The following is a 24,277-nucleotide window of genomic DNA, read 5'->3' as shown; positions in this document are numbered from 1 at the left end:
TCACTTGGATGTGTGGATGACAATGAGGATGTATTTCCCTCGTGGTCTATCTTATAGACTACCCTAGCCCTCGTTTCCCAAGTCAGTCTTCATTATCCCGTGACTCTGTCACTTTATCCGGTCAGTCCATTCTATCCCGTCTTTCTTATCGAGAGATTGTTTGCAATCTTTTCAGACATTTTTTTCATCCAATCTCTCGAGGGGGCATATCATTCCCATCTTGGGGCAACTCTGTATCAGTTCATATTATCTTCTTTGAAACAACGCGACAAGCCGCATTGTCTCAAAGAGGGGCAAAATGTAGACACCCAAAATTGTCCAGTCTAATTAAATAAATATTTTATTTATTTAATTATCTAAGCTTAATTCTTCTATTTATTAAATAAATCTTTATTTATTTAATTAATTCATTTATCCTCTTCTAGCCTTATTTCTCATTTAAATAAATACATTTATTTATTTAAATTATCCTTTTCCTAAATTAAATATATATCTTATTTATTTAATTGATCCCACTTCCTCTATTAATTAAATAAACCTTTATTTATTTAATTAATTCATTAACCTTTTCTACCCATGACACATGTCATTCATCTCTTAATTCATACACTACCTACCCCTTTCATTATTTTATTATTTCTTTTACCTACCCTCTAATCATAGCCGACCTCCTTTTACACCTCTCAATCTTATCCCTCCATTTCATATAGTGTCTTCTATATAAGGAGATGCTTCCTTCATTATCAACCCTAATCAATCTATGCATTCAACCCCCCGCTAACTACTTGACTACACTACACTTTTGAACATAGGCGATCCTACTTGCAACCACATTATGTTCTTTGTTGAGCTCTTGTGCACATAAAATCTGAGAGCAAATATATCAAGCAAGATCAATGGAGATAGGAAGAATGGAGATCCAAACCCTATTGGACATGTGATGGTATAATCTTTGTGATTTCATTTGATTTGCATTGTCTTAGGTAATCTTCATATGTTATGGTGGATCTTTGTTGTTGTTAGGCTAGGGTTTTGTGGTTGAATTCATTTAGCCTTTCAATATCGTTATTATTGTTATCCATTTTCACCATATACAGCAGTAATTGCTCAGTAACTGCCTGCTCATCACCTATAAATAATGGGAATTGAGAAGGAGAATATAAGGATTCACTTGACTGTGCCTCCTTTTCCAACCTCTGCCTCTTTGGGGAAGCTTGTGACTCAGGAGCAGCCACCATTGGCCTCTTTCCCTTTGATGTAGAAGGTTCATCCCTCCTAGGCATCACCACATTATACCCCGATTTCTTATACATTACATACTCTCCAAGGGGAATGACCTTAGCAAAAACGGGCTTAGTCAAGACAAGCTTGGCTTTCTCAGGATCTGCCTTTATTACAGCATCCTTTTTCTCATTCAGAGTTTGCATTGCATCTTCAAAATAATCTATCAAAAATTTAATCTTCTCCTCAAAGGGGTGAAAGCTTTTCAACGGATCATAATTCTTGTCGAAAAATTGGACAAAATCAAGGGTCTTCTTGTTTACCAACCATCTTTCCTTTCTTACTTCCTGCTCAGCCAAATTAAATTCATTTCTTATTAAATCTTCAGGGAAGTGAAATTGATGAGCTCTGCCTCCACATCTAACTTTCTTCCTAAACATGCCATTGAAGAAGTCTTCGGGATCTGCAAACCTAGCAACTGTCGTTGACAACTTGTATGGTTGAAGGAACTTCTCAAAATGTAGCCAACCACCTTTGGTGACTACAAACTGATGTGCCATGGTGACTGTTGGGAAGATTGTCCCTCTTCCTTTATTTGTTAGCTCTGCTTCTTGGAGGCCTCCAATCTGCCTCATAATCTCAGCAATGCCAATCTTCAAAGGGACCTGATAGGGGAGCAAATATGGGGTTCCCCTGAAACCATATACTCTAAAAACAGTGGAAACAAGATATAAGATTATGTCACCCCAATTGTGCACAATCCTGATGCTCTCTGCAAACTCCTTAGGTCAAATTGAATTCAAGGAGAACCTTTGGGATCCTAGGGTTCTCTTGACATAGAAGGATTCTAATCTTAGATGCAAAGCATCTGTCAAACTTCAGGTAGCTAGCATCTTCTTTGTCCCAAGACAGATCTGCACTCCATAACTGAACTGGCATGTCTTCACCATCCTTTTCCCTTAGTAGGTCCATGTCTTTTGCAAAATATTCCACACCTTTAAACAAGAACATATGCATCAACAGGGAATACCAGCCGAAAGGTCTATCCACCTTAGCATTATTTATCCCAATTAAACCCTCATGAATGACATCTGCAAGATAAGGTGCAAAATCATATGTCAGTGCTAAGGACGGGTTCAAAATTTGTGCCATCATAAGCATATAATGGGTGGGCATGGCGTTCTCTGCATCTTCTCCAAAAATTTGACAGAGACCAATATATACCCTTAGCCGTTAAAGTGAAGAAATTCATAAGGAATGGCTCCATCATGCTAGGGCCTACCAATGTTAATCCTCCTATCTTTGCAAAAAATTCCCTCAACGGCCCACTCCTAAGATGATCCTTTTGGGCATCATAAACCTTCTTGAACATTTCAAAATCAATGGGTTCTAAATAGCTTGAGGCTTCACTCAGCCCGAATATCCTTCTGAGTTCATCATCAGTAATCTCAATTAGGGGGCCCCCGTTTACATTCCTCACAGTCCTAGTGATAGGGTCATAACCTTTTGCAATCTGGGTCAACAAATCAATGTCCATGAAAACCCCAGGGACCACCAGTTTCCCAACATCTAACTCCCATATGTTATTTGTAGGAGCAGGTGCATTCAGCTGACCAAACCCTACCCTGAACAAACCTAGACCTGCCATGCCTATCTCAGCATCTCTTAGCCAGCACCCCTTATCATATAAACCGTCATCAATCCGCAGGCGGGGAGACTTGGGCACAAGTTCCTTTATCTTGGTTGCACTATTTGTGGATTGAACCAATTGTTCCAGAAAATCATCACAAATAGCCCTCTCTTGGTAATCTATCTTTCCCTTGAATTCTCTTCGTGGTGCCATCTTATCAATCTAAAGCTATCCTTACTTCAATTGTTATTCAAATAACCCCTTCTAAATTTCCAGCACCAAACAATGTCACACAAACAAGAATTGCAAAGCACAGTCACAGAAAAACTTACTTGTCGCCTGAGAAATCACAAAACCGCACACCTAGTCTCTACTAATCCTCTTGAATGCCCTTTTGCAACTTCAATTTCAGAACGACGTCTTATGGAGGCACCTTAGCGACAACTGAGCATTAATTACCATCAATAAAGCCGCACACTTCTGCAATTAATCCATTTGAATTTCAAATTTTGGCTCCAATGGACCAAAAGGGCTTCTTCTGAGTATTTTTCCTTTCAGTCGCTAATCCGCAAAGATTAAAATTCGAGCAACTTTCTATCGCGGTCTAGCGACAACTGTTAGATCATGCGGATTCTGCGCACCCTTTAATCACTTTAGCTTGCAAAGTGGGCCCATCACTCAGTCACTCGTCTGCTCTTTGTCACTGATCTGCAATGAGTAAAGGTCAAGCATCTTCTCATCGCGGTCTAGCAACAGCCGTCGATTTCCCTTGGACTTGTCAACCCTTTAACACACCTGGGCCGCCCAAATTGGTCGGGCCCACCATTCAGTTGCTAGTCCACGATGAGTAAAGGACGAGCATCTTCTCATCGCGGTCTAGCGACAACCGTTGGATCATGAGCTAACCGTTCGATCCTTAAGGTCCTTCGTTACTTAGCCGTCACCACTAAACCGTCTGCATTAACTGTCTGCATTGACTGTCTGACCGGCCCCGCCGCTAGTGGCTTGTCGCTGAGTCGCAATGAATATTCAACGCTCAACTTCCCATTGCGATATCACGACAATCGTTAGATCAAAAGAAACTTATCCGGCCTTTAAGAACCCGACGCATACATAAGGGAAAAACTTAGGACTTTAGAAAAATGCAAAACATTTCAAATTTAATTAAAACCCGCCCAAGCCTAGAACTCAAAATGGCCCCTTTCAACGACACGGTGACCCTTCCACTTAAGTGAAAAAAGGTAACGGGCAAACAAAAGTGATTTGGAAACAATGCGACACAAAGGTTTATTCTTCAAATGATTTTGAAGTTATAAAACCCTACACTCTTAGGAACCATGGACTCGCAGACAAGGATCACTCCAAAATTTGAAATTTTTTTAGGATATCAAGAAGAACTTCCAACATCATCCAAAACACTGATAACACAGTCTTTGGTCAAAGCAACCTGCAAGTCAAAGTTTTGTGAAGAGCAATTTCAAAATAAGAGAAGCATAAGTTATGGACCCAGGAAAAGGAGCAGCATCCAAAGTGTATTAATGTTGGCACAATGAAGCAGGATCAAGTAAAGTCTAAAGCAGGTACAAGAGATTTAAGTTGTATCTCTTCTTTTGTTGCACAGGGCAAGGACACTAGAAGCAGGATTGCACAGAGGTATCAGTGAACAATAAGAACAATCGCTACTAAAATTTATATTAAAAAGCCCTTTAAATTCAACTTTAATGCTGAATTTCGAAGTGTTTTCATATCCATTTGCAACTTTCTTTGTCTTGTACATCTTTCACCACCTGTGAGCTACGGTTATTAAAAGTTATCTTGTAGGCTTGTTATGTCTCTTCAGAACCAATATTTGGCGGCTCTTATTATTGTCCCCTTTATTTAACAATATCAATGACTGGCATCAAATAAATGAATCTTCCTCACATGTTCTTCTAAGAACATGTGAGGAAGATTCATTTAAAGTAGTTCCAAGTATAAACACCTCCATATATGGCTATACACTTTAATTGTTCTAAATAGTGAATCATCGTATACATTACAATGTTCTAATTGAAAAATATACAGAGTTCCTTGAATGCAATAATATGATTTCATGCATGCACTTTTATCACAAAAAATAATATTTCAGAATTTTATATGCTTTCAAACTTTCCTTCTAAAGGAACACCATGTACATATTCAATAAACAAAACTGTTAAAAACTCAGAAGCATGATATGAACATAACACTGAAAATCACATACAATAAGGAACATGGTTCAGAGGATATTACCAGAATAAGTCAGCTGGGCTGATAAAAATATTAAATCCTGAATTGTATGACCTGCCTAATCCTGGATCATAGGACCTCCCTCGTCTCCCACGATTATCTTCCTCACTATCAAGATAACCAAGTTCAGAACTTTTCAAAATAAACATCAGGCCATCCATGCTTACATGGTATAAATAATTTCAAAAAGTTGTTCAGAAAGCTTTAATGGTTGAATATACTGCCATAAAAACCAACTCCGTTTAATAACAGAAGGCGCAGATTTTGAAGAACAAAACTTTCTAGCAATTTAAGCTCCCTAAATGATTAAGGGTCTCGTTACCCATCCATCAGGTATGGACTTATGTATTATGCATACATAACTAACTACAAAACATACAAATTGTTACACATAATTATAAATGCAGTCTGCTAACCCTTAAATTGCGCATGGCTTAATCTATAAAACAGATTATAGTCACAAAAGTAGAAGAAAAATATGGACAAATACCTTCTACCAGACAAAATAGCAATGATTGCTGTGTAAACAATCGCAATTGAAGCAAGAAGTGCTGTTCCAAATGACACCCTGATCAAGTACTCTGCCACAGCCTGACAGAAACCAGATTAGTCTCTATCTGGCTATAATTCACTTCTACTCCCTCAAAGACCAGAGATATCAGAAGAGAAATGAGGACCCTATAATACCTTTATTCTGTCAAGCACAGGTTCAAATCTCAATCTAAGAGATTTTCCAGCAAGTTTTGTTCGATAGCCCCTTGGAAAAACATAAAGCACATCGCCTTCGTCTGAAACCTGCCAAAAGCACCTTGCAGAAGACATTTTGCCTTCATAAAATTAAAATATTATTCATTTTTTTTTCCTGCCAATTCAATTCATCTTGCATACCAGATAAAACTAAGCAAGCTTACAACAAGAAACAGACTAAATCAAAGGAAAGGAAACATAATAATAAAAGCAATATATTGTTAATAAATATTTGATATGTTTTACTTTCAGCCCAGATTTCACTAGCAGTTTGATACCATGTTTAAAATTTCATTTTGAGGCCCTCCAATAAAATTTTCTCAGTAGAAGCCAGAATCCTTTACAGTTATATTGAATGAATGTTGGAATAGAACATTCATTTTTAATATAAAATGAGTTCCCAACATTTTGGAACATAATTTCTTTTTTTACGTGGAAATTACTCAATGAATGCTTAAGAAAACATTTACTTGGTATTTGCTCCCAACATACAATGAATCACCATTGTCCAAGTAAAAAATTCTACTGATACTCAAGTCCATATATCTGAATTGAAAATTCCATTTAGAAGTTTTGATGCCCTTGCTCCCTATTGTGATCTTTACCAGCTGGTGGTTAACCTTGGAAATACTAAGCTTATGATTTTCAAAACCTCCAAAGATGCACAATCAGATTTTGATTTTCCTCTAGAAAGAAGCCCAAAGAGATAACAACATATATATAATCTTGGAGTTCAGTTCAATGTTCCATCTCACGATTTCAAACCCTCCGTCACATCTTTCCTATGAATAGGCCCCCCTCTTTCTAGATTGCCATTGCTTTCAAATAAATTTCCCAGATAAACCTCTCAAATTCAAACCCTCTGTCACATCTTTCCTATAAACAGGGTCCCCCTCTTTCTAGATTGCCATTGCTTTCAAATAAATTTCCCAGATAAACCCACAATGGATAAGAGTTTTGGGATCCTGGTTTAGGATCTGTATATGAGGCACATATTGAGAGGGTCCAAACTAATACATTTCAGCATATGGTCCAATACAAATGGATGATTTAACAAAATATTATATAGGTTGAGTCTTTTGATTTCTGCCCAACCGCTTGATTAAGAGACCATCTTCAGACTAACTTACTTTCTTCACAATCTCTGATAGATAGCCTAAATTCCTAAGAACATATTTAGCACTTTGTTCTTCAAGGAGAGTCGTCCCCATGGGTCTAAGTTCTAACTATGTATCAACAATATTGGTTTTTTAGGCCAATATGCTTCCTTAGTTTGTCAAAATCTCCATTGAAGTAAACACTCTTTAGATAATCATTGGATGCCCTTTCTCACTTTCCCCTTAGGAAGGATGTGATTAAAAGAGTTTTCAAGGAATTTGTAGGGAATACATGTAAGTCACTGGGACCTCTTTAACACAACCTCTTAGCCCTCAGATATGGCTTTCCATGCTAAGCATTTCTTAGAGCCTACACATCATCGATGGTACAATGTATTAGTCCAATTGTCTTTAACATCATTGATTGCATAAAGGATTCCTCTTTGCTAGCCAGCATTAATTCCCACCAATTATTAATTGAATCTTTCCACCATATGTCTCATGATGATATGATCTGTCCTCGCTTTTATCTCTATGAGGTATGGAATGAGAAACACTTCATTTGAAGATGCCCCATTCACCATAAGAATAAGGGTAGGTACCATTGTTTTTACATTTACACAAGAGGTTCCTCTTCCATCTTCTAATATCCTATTTTATAACCATAAGTATTTTTCCTTTTTCCTTTTAAAGGTTATCCCTCTCAGGCATAGAACATTTTAAGGGGTATCCACAGCTAACTGACAAATTTCTTGTTCTTCTATTCTATTACAGATGTTAAGGTGATTAAGCAAGTTTGGATCCAGGTAACACAACAAATAGCAACAAATCATGAGGCAACATTTTCCCTTAAGTACTGCTACTAGTGTATCCTAACCCTCTCACTTATAAACCAAAGCATCATGAATCTACCACTACTCTATGTCGTGCCTTTTGTTTTTCCTATATAGAAACCCAAGCACAAGAACATGTGCACATCACTAATTTTTATCCATCTCAAGAAACTTATGATTTATCAACCTTTGGCATTAGGAGAGGTTTTACGGAAAGTATCCTATTTCTTCTAGATTGTCCATCCAAAGCTTCTCAGTTGAGGGCATTCTCCTCTGTTCTGCTCTTGATACAGTTGATTCATTCTTATCTACTCCAAAACATTACTGCTTTGCAGCATTCGTTTGCAACCCATAGTCTCCAGCTTCACCATTGGGTGCCTTGTGCTAATTGCATCCCTTGAGGAATGCTCCCCACATTTCTATTTATATTTGTACTTGTACTTATTGCTAGGTTTATCCCCTCTATTTTTTCTTCCATAGCTTTTGTATTAGACATCTTGATTCCTAGTCTCCTTAACTTATAGGTTCTAACTTGCCCTATAACTTTTCTCTAATAAATAGATATATTCTTGAGTACCATCAACATACCGGAGATCAAATAAGTTTCTATATTTCTTTGCATAAATTTTTTTAAGTTTGTTATAAGGGAGATGCCCTTCAAAAGGGAACGTTTGGGCACCACTTCCTTTTCCTTAGCATTAAAAGATCTTGGAAAATCAGCATTAGCATAAAAGTTATATTCAAAAATTTAAACATTTCACTATTCAAAAAATCAATTTGTGAGCAAGATGCTGTGTTTAACAAACCTTGCTTTTATAACGTGTTGTTCAAAGACTGCACGATTTTTCTGCATGCCAAATCCAAAGCTCCTGACTATTGGTTTTTGCTTTGAAATACATTGTAGATAGTTGAACGGTGTGCAAGGCCTTAAATGATGATGTGCCAACAATATGAATTGTATGACGCAATCATAGATTTTTTCTCTGATTTGGTATGATAGCTGGTACTTGATCTAAACAACTGTCCAGGCATTATCAGTAAATATATTGCATAAATTGTACCGCAACTTGTGAAGCTTTGTTAAATAGTTCAAAAAGTTGTAAAGCTTTGTTATTGATAGTTTGATAATCGTGAAGCTTCACTAATACCTGCACAATCCATAAAAATAAACAGGCATACTTAGGCAGTCAGTCAACCACAACATAAATGTGATTCTTTCCTCCCACCTGTAGTAGACTTGTTATAAATATGGTTCTTTCCTCCAACCTGTGGTAGACTGGCTGTAATAGACATAGAGTTTCTCTATTTTATTCCTTTGGCAAGTTTCAAGAGAAGCCACAACATTTTTCACCACTTCTTTCAATTACTTCCAATATATTTTACTTCTTATGCAATGATAGTGCTTCAAATCTTATACCTTTTAAATTTTGTAATAGCTACAAGGTGAATATGATACTTAAAAAAAACTCAGATCACCTTAAATCACACTCCCATTGCTCAAGTGTTTTCTAGGTCTTGCAGCAAAGTAACAGCTTTCTCATCATTTGCATATTCAGCAAATATTTCCACATTTCATCCTAATTCCTCCACAGATACTGTGTGCAGAGCAGGTAGTCTAAATAAAGAGTAGGCAATGATGTCATTTATACCCTTCATGTCTTGGATTGTGAAGTCAAGAACTCTGTAGTTTAACTACAAATTGTGATTGTAGTTTGTGTTGAAGATGGTAACTTCAGCGATATCATACCTGCCGTATTTATGGTTTTCTTGTGCTCTCAAGCTGGAAATGTTTCGGTTTCATTTTACATCTGTCGGTGTTTATTCTTCATGTATCGAAGACCTTGTTGCTGTCACCAACTTTGTCTTAGCTGGCAATCTATTTCCTTCCCTTCGTTGGACTTCGGCCCATGATGCATGTCGGTGTGTAACTGACACCATCCTAATTGTCTCGTATACCAGTTTCTTCTTGAGGAGTCTATCGGTTATTGAAGAAAGTTTCTTTATTCATGTGCTGTGGGTTATTTAGTAGAAGATCGACTTACTTTGAGGTGTTCGTTTTGCTGTGACTTCGTAGCTACTATCATTTCCTGAGTTGATCATTTTTTATTCAGCAGTGAACATTGGAGTGCTCAGATTTGTTCAATTGCATCTTCTTTACATTATTTTGTATGCAGATTTTCTGATAGTCAACTTTTATCTGAGCATTATCAATCATTATTAAAATGATTGCCTTCTACGTGAGACAGATATGTACTTAATTTGAGACTTCAATAAAATTATCTTTTGGTGTGGCTGGGTTTTTCACCCTCAGGTGGAGGGTTTTCCCAGGATAATTTGATGTCTTCTTGTTCTCTTATGCTGTCTTAGATTCTTTTATCTGTGTTTATAGCTTTCTGATTTTAATTTTAACAGTTTGCTGAAAGTCTGTTAAGCTAAAAAATAATGTGAGCTTTAATAGTTTGTTTGGACGGTAACATGATGGAATAATAAATATAGCCTAAATACTTCTACACAATGCATAAGGACCTACATTTCCTTGAAATACAGGCATAACAACTTCTTTTTCTGAGTCATTTTTCTATCTCCAAAAGTGATAGGCCTCAGATTATACATGAACATTATGACCTATCCCTTTCATTAAGTATCAGTACTGCAAGTATATAATGAGAATTTACTACTTTCTTCATTGATGCAATGTAGCTTTTACTGCCTTTGTCCATACAAGCTAGTCTTTTTTTGTAAGATTGGTAAGGGATTCTGATACCTCGAACACCCTTGACAAACTTTTATAGGCATTGCAAAGCCAATTGAACCCTCTAAACCCTGTCGCATTATTAGGAACAAACAGACAAATTTCTTGAAATTTATGTTCCAATTAGACAAGATCTCTTAGGAGAGTTGCAGTTTGTTTTCTTTGCATGTAAGGAGTTGAATGATCCATAAATAGGGAGGATATTCCTCATAATGACATTGTAAATGGATAATGTAATGTTCCCATTTCAAGCAAAATTGGTTTGTGACCATTTAGCCTAGTGTCCGAGCTATCCCATTAGCTACTTAGTGAGTTGGGGAGAGCTCCAAAGTTCTTGGGGTGCTCAAGTTGTATCTTCAAAAGATGTTGTTTGGAAATGAGTTCAAATGTTTATATGAAGCCTCTTGATGCTTTTGGAATCAATTTCCAACATTTTGGGATTTCAGTAAGTCACCTAGCTGCTTCAGTTCATCATCCTATGACTCTAGTATCGATGTTGTATGATCAGAATTACATAATTATGCCATCTAGATACTTTCTGCAACTTGGGTAAGCTATTGAGTTAATATTTAATTAATTCACTTAAGTTGTCTAATGTTGGAAATATTAAAAGAACAAATTAGTGTAATAGTTCGTTAAAAAGGTATTAAGATGTGTTTTAAGTTGATTGTCTAGGTTTGGAGGACTTTGAATATGAAAAATAATAAGTTGGTTGCCTAGGTTTAGGGGACTTCACACATGAAAAATAATAGTAATTCTTTTAAAAGGTCCTTGTGAGAAAAAATAATTATTATATTTTAAAATTGAATATTTCCCTCAAGAAAGCTATATAAGGAGGATGTAGGCTCATTTGTGAGGTTATGTAATGTCCCCTTTTTAAGCATCAGCATTATTTGTATGATTAGCCTATTAATCTTGGTCCCCATAGACTAACATGATGATTAGGGGACCCTTCTAAAGGTGTTTTATGGCTCTTCAACTAGCCTTTTGGTGCTTATCTCGGTATTCTTCAGCTTAATGTCCCTGTTAATTTGTGGTATGCCTTCTTGGGATCATTCAGGGCTCTTTGATATACACTTACTATTTTTACTAAGCCATTTAGACGTTTGGATCATACTTACTATATATGGTATGTCACAGGATGATCAGTTAGCATCATGGCTATATCTGGAAAGTGGGCAGATTAGTCTCATGAATTGTTATTGGCATTTATCAAGGTTTAATAATTTAATTTGATTTATTAAAGTCTTATCAAGCATTGACTTAAATAATATTAATTATATTAAATGACTTTATGATATGACAACATAAAGGGGGTTAATATGATTTTTAAGTCATTTCATAAAGTGACTTTTTAATAAGTCATAAAGTGTACGCCAACTTTGGAGATTTTCAAAACATCAAAAAGCAAATAATCTAAAATTTCATGGCAATAATCGTTTGGGGAATTAATCGGCAAAACATAAGTATAAGATTTTTTGAAAAAATCGGATTTACAAAAAAATGTAAAAAATTGCAGAGAAACAATCAAAAACTACTTTTTAAAAATATTTTAGGGCATTTCCTAACAGAAAAATAATCTGATTTATTACAGAAAATTATACATGGAAAATTTAATTTGTCTATAATAAATTATATACACAGAAAAATATAATATCTTAACAGTATTCATGTGATTTAAATTTGCTGTGTATATAATTTATTATAGACAAAATGAATTTTCTGTAATAAATCAGATTATTACTTTAAAAAACGTATAATTTTCTGTGACATAATTTTCTATGCATATCCGAACAATATTCATGCATTTAAAAAATGGCATCGAAATTTATATGAATCTTCGTAAATAAGAACCTGAGCAATTTTCGTAAAAAAAAACCTGGCAATGGCGTGCGACCTGGCTCTTCTTCCTGTTGAGCTCTTCTTCCCGTCAATGGCTCCCGTCCTCCACATTCTGCCTTTGAAACCCTTCACGCAGCATACTTATAAAAAAATTTCACCGTTTTTTACTTTCCGCACCGTTTAGGGTTTTCGCAGGTTTTTTTTTCTGCACTGGCGATTTTTTCCCGACTACTCGCGCGCAACTGTTTCAATTTTTTCAAGATTACACCCGATAAAATCGTTGACTGCATTGACCGAAAAAATCGCGATTTTTCCAAGAAATTGATCGGCCAGGCCTGCGATCGACGATTAATTGGGTATAATCGCGATTTTTTGCAGAGTTTTGCTTCTTTGATCTAAATAATTAAAAAGCCAAGTGGGACATGGCTTTTGGGAGAAATATAAAAGCTCATTTGAGAGTTTTTTATTCATTCTTGTTTTGCAAATTTCATGAGGAGAGCTGAAGCAAAGGTTTACAAGTTTCGGGATTCATTGAAGATATCTTTCTTGGTGTGAGATTATAAATTCATTTCTTGGTGTGGTTTGATGATTCACTATTCAGTTTTGGTGTTGGTTTTGCTCACTTTCTTGGTGTGGTTTAAATTCCTATCCTTGGCGATTCAGTGATTTCTTTGGCCATTGGAATTTATGTTTCCTTTGATGTGGGTTTGGAGCTTGTTGGTGCTGGCTACTTTCTTGGTGTGAGTCTCCAAGTAACCTTGGTGTCGATATCTGTGCAAGCTGCATAGGGACGCCATATTGCTGATGTGATATATTTCCTTGGTGTGGTCCTTTTCTACTAGCGCAGCCTTGCGTACTGATTAGAATATAAATAACATTCCAAACAAACTGCAAACCTGAAATACAATTAAAAGTCTAAAAACAAACAACATACCCATCAGCAAATTGAGTTTTTATGAACAAGAAGTTTAATGTCTTCGCCAGCAAATGCATGACAACTATTTGACAAAATACCAATATAGCTGAGTGGTGATAGAAGTGCAAAAAAATTAGTGGCAAACAGGGGTAGGACCTTAAAACATCCTAGATCCATCTAGCCCCTTTAGATCTCATGTACTTTACTGATCAATCATGGCCAACATCCCAAATCATTGAGGGTGAAGTACATTACTGCTAGTTTCTTACTTAGACAGATCCACCTTCACCATCCATACCAATGAAGTTCATATTTGAGTTTTGTGACCATATTTATTCCTTGTCCTCTGGCCTTGCTTAAATACAATCATCAAATCATCTACATCCTTGCCATTAAAATAGGCATATCTATGGCCTTTAAATTTCTCCCTCTCAAGAGGAGAAAGAAGACTTTGCCCAAAGGAACAACAAATAAGAATGGGACTTCAAGATTTGGTATTGAGGATATGCTACAAGACAAGACAAGAGCCTTAAAAACAAGCACCTACCTAAGTTGGTAGACTATCTCTTCCCTTCCAAAGTCTCAACCAAAAACTAAACCTTATATCCCACAAGCTCTAGTCAAAGGGGGAGATTACCAAGGTAATAAGTTCCCAGCCAATAATAACTTCTTTGACCTTTACCTTTTGCATATTTGTTTCTTACATTGACCAATACTACGTTCTTTCAGTTAATGCATAAACCAGTCACTCAAAATATTGCTTTGCATTTACATTATGTTATCATATGCATTAGAGTCTGCACATTATGCCTACTTGCCGCCCACTTAGCACCTTCCTATTTCCTTTTCTGCCTTTTCCTACACATAAAGGTTAACCTAGGACAGTCCATAGCACATACAGTCCTTTAGTGAATGATATGGGTGTTACCCTTCCTTTGGTGGGATTTTTACCTTTTGGTGAATGACATGGATCTTATCTTTGTAGACACCTAAAATTGTCCTAGCGTAATTAAATATATATTTTATTTATTTAATTATTTTATCCTAAGTCTTCTATTAATTAAATAAATTTTTATTTATTTAATTAATTCATTTATCCTCTTCTAGCCTTTCCCTATTTAAATAAATATTTGTATTTATTTATCTTTTCCCTAAATTAAATAAATATTTTATTTATTTAATTGGTCCCACTTCCTCTATTAATTAAATAAATCTTTATTTATTTAATTAATTCATTAGCTTTTTCACTCTATGACACATGTCATTTACCTCTTAATTTTCCTCTACCCACCCCCTTCATTATTTTATAATTTTTCCTACTTACCCTTTAATCCTAGCCAACCATTTATCTTTTCACCTCTTAATCCTATCCCTCCATTTTCTAAGGTGTTCTCTATATAAAAGGATTTCCACATCCTTATCAATCCTAATAAGCAATCTAGCAATCTGGCAATCTAGTATTGGAGCTTACTTTTTGCATTCTAGCATTCTTATCTTGCATTCATCATATCTCAAATCTCCACTTCCTCATAGCCTTTGTGTGTGCTTTTGAAAGCAATATTATCACAAAACACAGATCTTGAGGAATAGGAGTGCAATGGAGTAGTTTTTAGAGCATGCATGTGTGTTTCTAGTCTAGATTTTGGTTTGCATTGCATGCGTTTTTTTGTTAAAGATTATAACTTCGGTAGATATCATGCCTGTCGTATTTATGAAATTCTCGTGCTCTTCATTTGTTTTCGGTTTGCTTCATCAATAGCTGGAAAATGTTTCGGTTCTTTCTTCTTGTATCGGATTCTTCATAACTGCCACCGACTTTGTCTAGCTGGAAATACGTTCTTTCTTCCACCTAAGTTCTTTGGCTCGTGGTGGTTGTCGGTGTATAACTGCTATTTTCCATGTTGCTTGGCTTTCCGTCTTCCTCTACTTCGTGAGCTTTTTCGAGTCTTGGAGTATGCTATTTATTTACATGTCGAGGATCAATTAGAAGATGATCGATATTTTGTTCTAATGATCTCTGATAAAAAGCCTCAGTACTCGGGTGATGTGATCTTGCATCTTCTCCTCCGAGATAATCATCTGTGTTCAGCTGTGTTCATTGATGTGTGAAGATTTGTTCTATTAGCAGCTTCTTCAACCTTATTTTGTAAGCAGTTTTCTGATAGTTATCTTCTATTTGAGGATTATCAATCATTGTTAAATGATTGTCTACAAAGTGTGAGAGCTATGTACTTATTTTGATCATTCAATAAAATCTATTTTGGTGTGGCTGGGTTTTTCACGCTCGGGTGGAGGGTTTTCCCAGGATAATTTTTGTGTTTCTTGTTCTTTTAAGCTTTCTTAGTTTCCATTATTTGAGTTTGCAGCTTTCTAGTTCTATTTTTAACATGGTATCAGAGCGGGTATAAAGATAAGATCCAAAATCAGATTGCTTAGTTTTGAAATTCTCTTTATTTGGAGCTTTAGTCTGTTTATTTCAAGTTTTTCATCATGGTGAATGGACTCAAAGTTGAAGACAGATTGGATGGTGCAGCCAATTACACTTCATGGAAATTTAGGATTCTTATTGTGCTAGAAAAGAATGATCTTCTTAACTATGTGAAGTTTGTTGTAGATGAACCTTCAGATGACACTGAGAAAGCTCAATGGAAGAAGAATAATCTCATGGCTAAAAAGATTCTAATTGATTCTGTTAAGGATCATCTAGTACCTGTTATATCCAAATTGAATTCAGCCAAAGAAATGTTCGAGTGCCTTCAAATCTTGTATGAATTCAACAGTACTAGTAGAGCTCTAGCATTGAGACGTCAACTCCTTCATATCAAAATGGCTAGAGAGGAATTTGTTGTTCTTTCTTTATGAAGATTACTATATTAAAGGATCAGCTCAATGCTATTGGTGATTCTATTGAGGATAAAGATCTTGTTATGCTGACCATGAATGGTCTTCCTCACTCATGGGAATCTTTCATTCAAGGTATTAGTGGAAGAAATGAATTACCCAAGTTTGATCGATTGAGGACTGATTGCATTCAAAAGGAATGCAGATTGGAGGCAAGAGGAATTGGACGTAAATCTCATCATGAAGAAGATCATTTTCTTGCTGCCCATACGTCTAAAAGAAGAGGAAGGAAAGGAAACTTCAAAAGGAACAGAGATAGAAATTCTGATTCAGCTCTCGAATCTAAGAAAAGAAAGGTCTCTCTAGGGTACAATGCTTTAGATGTGACAAATTTGGTCATTTTGCTAGAGAATGCCCTTTGAGACCCAAGCCTCAAACTGCTGCAACAAATGTTGAAAATGTTTGTCCTCATAGAGAGTCTAGTGAAAATTCAGAGGGGTTCTTATTTATTTCTGCTCTTTCCAGTAACATTCCTACTAACAATGATACATGGCTTATTGATAATGGAGCCTCCCGCCATATTACTGGTTATCGTGAACACCTCTGCAACTTGAAGGAAAATGATTCTCATCTTCATGTTATCATCGGTGATGATGCATGTTATTCTGTGAAGGGTGCTGGTTCTACTTCTTTTCAATTGAATTCTAGTATTCCTCTTCTTCTAAGCGATATTCTTTTTGTTCCTGGTATTAAAAAGAATCTGATTTCTATTTCAGTATTAGAAGACAAGGGTTATCATGTTGCTTTTGTTGATGGAAAAGTTCTTGCATGGAAGAAGAACACCAACATTCAATCTACACGTGAAATTGGTGTTCGTCATGACAGTCTTTACAAGCTTTCAGCTCGTCCTATTCAAGCATTAGCTCAATGAGTCTACAAGATCAAGTGAGTTGTGGCATAAAAGATTTGGTCACCTAAATTTTAGAACTTTGTCTTCAATGGAGAAGGTAGTTGTTGGTCTTCCAAAGCTGAATCAAAACCATAAAGGTGTCGGCAAGGGATGTGCTCTAGGTAAGCATGTTAAGAGTACTTTTCATAGTAGTGAACATAGAGAAAGGATGTCCTAGAGTTAATTCACTCTGATTTGTGTGGCCCTGTGTCAATTGCTTCCCTTAGTGGTTTTTGGTATTATGTTACCTTCATTGATGACTTTTCTCGTAAGTGTTGGATTTATTTTCTTAAATCAAAAAAATCTGATGAAGTGTTGTCCAGATTTAAAGAGTTTAAAGCACTTGTTGAAAATTTATCTAACAAGAAGATAAAGATTCTAAGATCTGATAATGGGGGAGAATATGTTTCTAGTTTATTTCATAACTTTTGTATTGAAGCTGGGATTAAGAGGGAGTTATGTGTCCCTTATAATCCTCAACAAAATGGTGTAGCTAAAAGGAAGAACGGGAAAATTGTTGAGGCAGCGAAGGCTATGATCCATGATCAAAGTCTTCAAATATTTTTATGGGCAGAGGCTTGCAGGACAGCACTATACATTCAAAACCGTAGTCCTCATCAAATTCTAGACAACATGACTCCAGAAGAAGCCTTTTCAGGTATCAAACCAGACATTAGTCATCTCAGGATTTTTGGATGTCCTGTCTATATTCATGTTCCAAAAGAGAAAAGAACTAAGTTAGAACCTTTAGGGAAGAAGGGCATCTTTGTTGGTTATAGTGAATCTTCAAAAGCATACAAAATCTACATTCCAGGTCAAAAGCAAATTGAAATCAGCAGGGATGTGTCTTTTGATGAAGATGTAGCTTGCAAGAAATCCAAAGAGTTTAACATTGAATTTGATAGAGAAGACCTTGAGTCTCCTCAAGACATAGTTATGGCTGATTTGGATTCTCCTTCAGAGACTCAGAGGGAGTATGCAGATTTAGAAGACTCTGCTAATTCTGTTGATCCAATTGATTCTATTGGATACTTCTGCAGGTCCCAGTAATATTCCAGCTAATAAGAAAAGACCTTTGTGGCTCGAAACGCTATGGAAGAGGCTGAAAAATATGCAGCCCCTCGTGGCACCTTCAAAGAGAGTAAAAGGCCTCATAAGTTTGCAGGTTATGTAGTTTTGATGAGTCACTTTATAGCATCTGAACCTTCTAATTTTGAAGAAGCCTCAAATCAGCAAGTGTGGAAGGATGCCATGATGGCAGAGTATCAATCCATTATCAAAAAGGAGTATCAATCCATTATCAAAAATGATGTGTGGCATATTGTTCCTAGGCCCAAAGGTAAATTTGTAGTTTCTTCTAAGTGGCTGTTTAAAATTAAACATGCAGCTGATGGGAGTGTAGAAAAATATAAGGCTAGATTTGTAGCTAGACGTTTTTCACAAAAGGAAGGCATAGACTATGAAGAGACTTTTGCACCTGTAGCATGTTATACTTCTATCAGAACTATTATTGCTATTGCAGCTGTTAAAGGGTGGAAATTGCATCAGATGGATGTAAAGACAGCATTCTTGAATCGCGTTATTGAAGAAGTTTTTATTGAGCAGCCAAATGGATTTGTGATTCATGAGAAAGAATCACAGGTATGCAGATTGAAAAAGGCCTTGTATGGCCTTAAGCAAGCTCCACGTGCTTGGCATGAAAGAATTGATCGATATTTGTTGAGCTTGGGTTTTCTCAAAAATGATGCAGATCCAACTATCTATTTCAAGGTAATTGATGGTAAAGCCTTAATTTTAGTTCTATATGTTGATGATTTATTTCTTACTGGAGAGGATGATCTCATTGCTAGATGTAAGAAAGAGTTAACTTCTGAATTCGAGATGAAAGATCTTGGTTTGATGCATTATTTTCTTGGTTTAGAAGTGTGGCAAAGACCAAATGAAGTCATTTTGAGTCAAGGGAAATATGCCATTGACATTTTGAAAAGGTTTGGTATGTTAGATTGCAAGTCTATGGCAACTCCCATGGAAGCAAATCTGAAAAAGTTACATGAAGTTGCAGCTAGTTCAGATTTAGTTGATTCTACTATGTATAGGAAATTGATTGGATCTTTGATGTATTTAGTCAATACAAGGCCTAACATATGTTATGTTGTTAACACTCTCAGTCAGTTTATGAGTGAGCCTAGACAGATTCATTTTGTTGCAGCTAAACATATATTGAGATATGTGTGTAGTACTGCGGGATATGGTCTGAAATATACTTCTTGTGAAGGTCTGAAGTTGCAAGGTTTTTCTGATTCAGACTAAGCAGGAAGTGTATTTGACGAGAAAAACACTTTTGGTTATTGTTTTAGTTTAGGTTCAGCTATGATTTCCTGGTGCAGCAGGAAGCAATCATGTGTGGCCCAAAGTACAGTAGTTGAATATGTTGCAGCTGCTACAGCAGCTAGAGAGGCAGTGTGGCTTCGTAAATTGCTTGCAGGATTGTTTGGACAGCCTTTGGAACCTACAATAATTCATTGTGATAACCAAAGTTGTGTGAAGCTTTCAGTTAATCTTGTTTTTCATGATAGAACCAAGCATGTGAAAATAAAATATCATTACTTGAGAGATATGGTTCAAAGGAGAGCAGTGGAGCTCAAATACATTCGCACAGAAGAGCAAACAGTAGACATTCTTACCAAGCCACTTCCTAGAGTAAAGTTTTGTTATTTTCGAGATAACCTTGGTATTGTAGAGAATGATGCTCTTGTTGAGAGAGAATCTCAGCTTCAATGAATTCTTATATGTTGTTAATGAGTTCTTCTCTGTGAGAGAGAAGTTCGAGGTGAAATCCCTTGTAATGCATTTTTCTCTATGATGGAGAAATTTGAAGTGAAAGCCCTGGAGGCTCTTTCCACTTATGGGAGTAGCCATAGTGGATGTCATGTTGAGAGACTCCATGACAACATCACGTTGAGTGACTCCGTGATGAGAGCTTGTGTTATTTCATCCATGGGAGTAGCCATGATGAACATCATGTCGAGTGAATCCATGATGCCTATCACGTTGAGAGAATCCGTGATTATTTTTGTTGTTTTCATATTTTGTTTGTCATGTTGAAAGACTCCATGACTTGTATATCTGTGAATGATATCTCCTTTGTTAAGAGGGAGTGTTAAAGATTATAACTTCAATAGATATCATGCCTGCCGTATTTATGAAATTCTCGTGCTCTTCATTTGATTTCGGTTTGCTTCATCAATAGCTGGAAAATGTTTTGGTTCTTTCTTCTTGTATCGGATTCTTCGTAACTGCCACCAACTTTGTATAGCTGGAAATACGTTCTTTCTTCCACCTAAGTTCTTTGGCTCGTGGTGGTTGTCGGTGTATAACTGCTATTTTCCATGTTGCTTGGCTTTCCGTCTTCCTCTACTTCGTGAGTTTTTCGAGTCTTGGTGTATGCTATTTATTTACATGCCGAGGGTCAATTAGAAGATGATCAATATTCTGTTCTAATGATCTCTGATAAAAAGTCTCAGCACTTGGGTGCTGTGATCTTGCATCTTCTCCTCCGAGATAATCATCTACGTTCAGCTGTGTTCATTGGTGTGTGAAGATTTGTTCTATTAGCAGCTTCTTCAACCTTATTTCGTAAGCAGATTTCTAATAGTCATCTTCTATTTGAGGATTATCAATCATTGTTAAATGATTGTCTACTAAGTGTGAGAGCTATGTACTTATTTTGAGCATTCAATAAAATTTATTTTGGTGTGGCTGGGTTTTTCACCCTCAGGTGGAGGGTTTTCCCAGGATAATTTTTGTGTTTCTTGTTCTCTTAAGCTTTCTTAGTTTCCATTATCTGAGTTTGCAGCTTTCTGGTTCTATTTTTAACAGTTTTGCAGGCACTCTATTGAGGATGTTGAAATAAATCTAGATCTTGTCCCATAAGATTTCAGATATATTTTTCTCCATCCACAATCCTTCCTTTGGTGTGCTCATTTTTATGTTTCCTCTATTTTCCAAATTTATATCTATCAAACCTCATTTCCTAGTTCTTATGCCTGCTCCTGCCCCTCCAAAATATACATTTTGGTGATGCCAAGGTTAATCTTACCCTCCCTTTGGTTGGGTTATCTTTAAGTATACTCAACTTCTTCCAAACATACTATCAAATTTTATCTTTAGTCTACTCCCACCTCCTCAAGTCCAAAACTTATCTTTTAGTTTCCAAACAATTCCCCTGGGGACTTTCAAAGTGGGGTCTCATATACCAAACTAGTGTTTTGCCTAGCTGTGACCTTAAAAATGACCTTTGCCTCTAGCTTTAATTAGTACAGTCATTAGATAGTGAACAGAATGAATGAAAGATTTTAATGTCATCCACAAGACCGAGCAGTCAAAGGGACCAAGAGCCACAGTCCTAAGACATTTTCAAATTCTTTTCAATGTCAGATCTTTTACTATAGATCTTGATCAAAAACTTGTTGTTTTGCTAAGCCTGACTTCCTCAAATAAGGCAGTTAGGTTGTCCAATTTCAGGTTGTGTTCATTCTTGAGAGAGATATCACTGTAGGCTGCACACTGACACTCCAAGATGAAGTGTCATTCTATCTCCACCACCCCCCTGTTACAAGATAGACATATTCTCACTTCCCATTCTTTCTTAAGCATACTCCATCTAACAGTCTTGCACATAAGATGATGTGATCCGATTCTCAACTAGGTAATTAAAAACTTCACCTTACCCTTTATTGCAGCTCGTGTATGCCTTTTCATCATATTTGCATGTGTGTTAAACTCTTTGACATTGTACGCTTTCTTCCAACCAATTTGCTTTGTCCACATAGAAGTCCTAAATTTTTCTATCACATATTTTTTTTAATTTCCTCATTGTTGTTCAGAAATTTTTGCAATTTATTGTGCCATTTACTTTTCCATTTGTTGTTCTATGTCATCAATGTATTCTTACTTCAGTTAATTCTTTGTCCGCAGAGATTCTGGGTGAGTGATGATTCTCATTAATTTGAACCTTTTTAAGATAACTTAACCTCTGAGTTATCGTCATTGCCTGCAATGAGAAGTTACTAATTCAACCAAAAGAATCGCATATGGAACTGCAGTTTTATTTTGAGGCTACATATGACTAAATGCTTTTAAATTCTTTCCAATTGCCTCATTTATGATTTGACATACTAAACCCCTGCACTTCCCACCAATTAAGGATTAACCACCATGACAAGCAAGCTGAAAAGGATTTTCTTGGTTTTCTAGTCCCATAATTCTACATTCCTGCATCTATTTTGCAGTATGTGTGAAGCTTTCCAACCACTGTATCCTTTTTGAACTACAAGTCTCCCAACTGAGCCTATTGCAAAAATCAATCCCAAGGTAATTGTATTGTTCCACTATTTCCAATGGGCTTCCTTCATAAAGAAAAGAAAAATTGTTTCCTTTTACTTCTTAATGAAAAGTTGATGACTTTGGTTTGCTAGTGTTGACTTGCACCTCAACCTTCTAGCAAAAGAGTTCTAAGACCCTCAGATACTCTCTCAAACCATGAGCTGGATTCTGCAATTAGGATGAGATGTACCCCGCCTCCCATAGCTTTTTTAACCACTTTTCAACTTTATCAAATAATAACCCAAGTAGGGGAGAGAGCGAAGAAGCATAATTGCTTAATAACATACAACAAAGCATAATAACATGTTTATCTATATATTGTTTTATAAATTGTATAACTGGGTTTTGCCCTCACGACCAATTAATTTTTGTATGACTGCTTTCATTAGGTTAACCTGTATGCTATTGAAAATCACCTCATGGCATTTTCTGTTGTTCTGATCACTGTCTGACAAATGTATTAAGTACAGTTAAAGGTAACGGTTACTTTTTAGATCAAAGCAAGCAAGACACCAATTTAAAGTACAAGACCCCATATTGAAACCACAAGGAGATCTTTTTCATCATTTACCTAGCATATCCTTCAAATTTCCAGTATGCCTGGGCCTTAACCTCATGACCAAGTAATTCAAACTTGACAATCCACCTATCCCAAGAGTACTACATTCCAGACAAATTTGATCATCCCTTTGAAAGTTTGCACACACAACTTTAACAAAGCAAGCAATGACCGACATGATATTTTGATGGTATAAAAATAAGCGTAATTGTAAATATTTTGACAATTTGAATCTGGTAATATTTTTAGGCAAAACAGAAAACAGAGATAAGTGTGAAGTTTTTAGTCAAGGGTTGCTTAAATAGAAAGTATATGTTTTGGATGATTTGTACCTCGAGAAAGCCCCCAGAGTCAGCGGCGAGGGCCTGCAAAGCCTTCTCTGCCTCGTTGAGCTTCAGGCCCGCCTTGCTCGCCACGTCGCCAATGGTCACTCGTCCTCCCAGAGCGTCTACCGCCTTCATAGTTTGGTCTCTTACGGACGACGCCAATTTGTCAGTTTCCAGGCGATTCCCCAGTCTCAGTTGTGCAATAGAGCTTCCCAGGTCCGCTCTGCATATGAAGGGCACCCTCAAAGTTCTGCTATTAATTAATTTGACTGTGCTATTTCTGCGGGGCCATGGCAATTCTCTTGAGCAAGCCCTGTCGCTCAGACCTTGTGGAGAAGCGTGAAACTTTGTGGTTAATGAAGTGCGAAGATGAAAATGACAATGAAAATAATTAGGGGTATTCAAAACTCTGGCTGATGCTGCGGGAAAGCAGCTGCTGCCAATGCTAATGGCACCCATGGCTGCAAGATTAGCCCATACCGACCATTGGGATGGCTAAACGAGTGAAGGAGGGCCTGTTAATTTTGTTGAGATAGATTTGCTTATCTGTATTATGTGGAACTGACAAAATCTATTTGTTTAAGACTCTTTGGATAATATATTACTACCCGGTAGAGCTGAGGCTCTGACTATGACTCTATTTTCCTCATGCCTAAGGTAATAATCTAGAATCAAATAAAAGAGAGAAATCAATGGATTTTTTAAATTATCTTTGATTAATTAATTGATTGTACTTTGTAGTAAAAGAGTATAAATGGAGAGATATAGTAGAAGACGTAATTTTTTTTAATTTATGAATTAGTGTACATATAATAGCATTTAAAATTAGGTGTATTAGCATTACAAGTTGTGGGGATCATATATAACATGAAATATATAAAATTGCAATGTAAATAGATGTATTTAATGTA

The 24,277-nt window shown here is 36.3% G+C and overlaps 1 protein-coding gene across 2 annotated transcripts in view; it reads right to left on the bottom strand.

Moving 5' to 3' along the window:
• LOC131072423 (uncharacterized protein At5g03900, chloroplastic) overlaps positions 1-23,956 on the bottom strand; it is a 272,405-nt gene extending 248,449 nt beyond the window's left edge. Inside the window, exons 1-4 of one of the 2 annotated variants that reach the window (XM_058008564.2) lie at positions 23,373-23,956; positions 5,807-5,914; positions 5,610-5,710; positions 5,123-5,227 (exon numbers count right to left, since the gene is read on the bottom strand). In XM_058008564.2, the coding sequence (XP_057864547.2) occupies positions 5,123-5,227; positions 5,610-5,710; positions 5,807-5,914; positions 23,373-23,825 (767 nt within the window). In that variant the 5' untranslated portion in view covers positions 23,826-23,956. Of the gene's footprint in view, positions 1-5,122; positions 5,228-5,609; positions 5,711-5,806; positions 5,947-23,372 lie in introns of both variants that reach the window. The other variant, XM_058008566.2, reaches the window with a different exon arrangement.
• Positions 23,957-24,277: the final 321 nt, after the last annotated feature.

The sequence above is a fragment of the Cryptomeria japonica genome, chromosome 8, assembly GCF_030272615.1.
Source record: "Cryptomeria japonica chromosome 8, Sugi_1.0, whole genome shotgun sequence".
Taxonomy (NCBI): Eukaryota; Viridiplantae; Streptophyta; class Pinopsida; order Cupressales; family Cupressaceae; genus Cryptomeria; species Cryptomeria japonica.
This window is presented reverse-complemented; position numbering and strand designations above follow the sequence as displayed.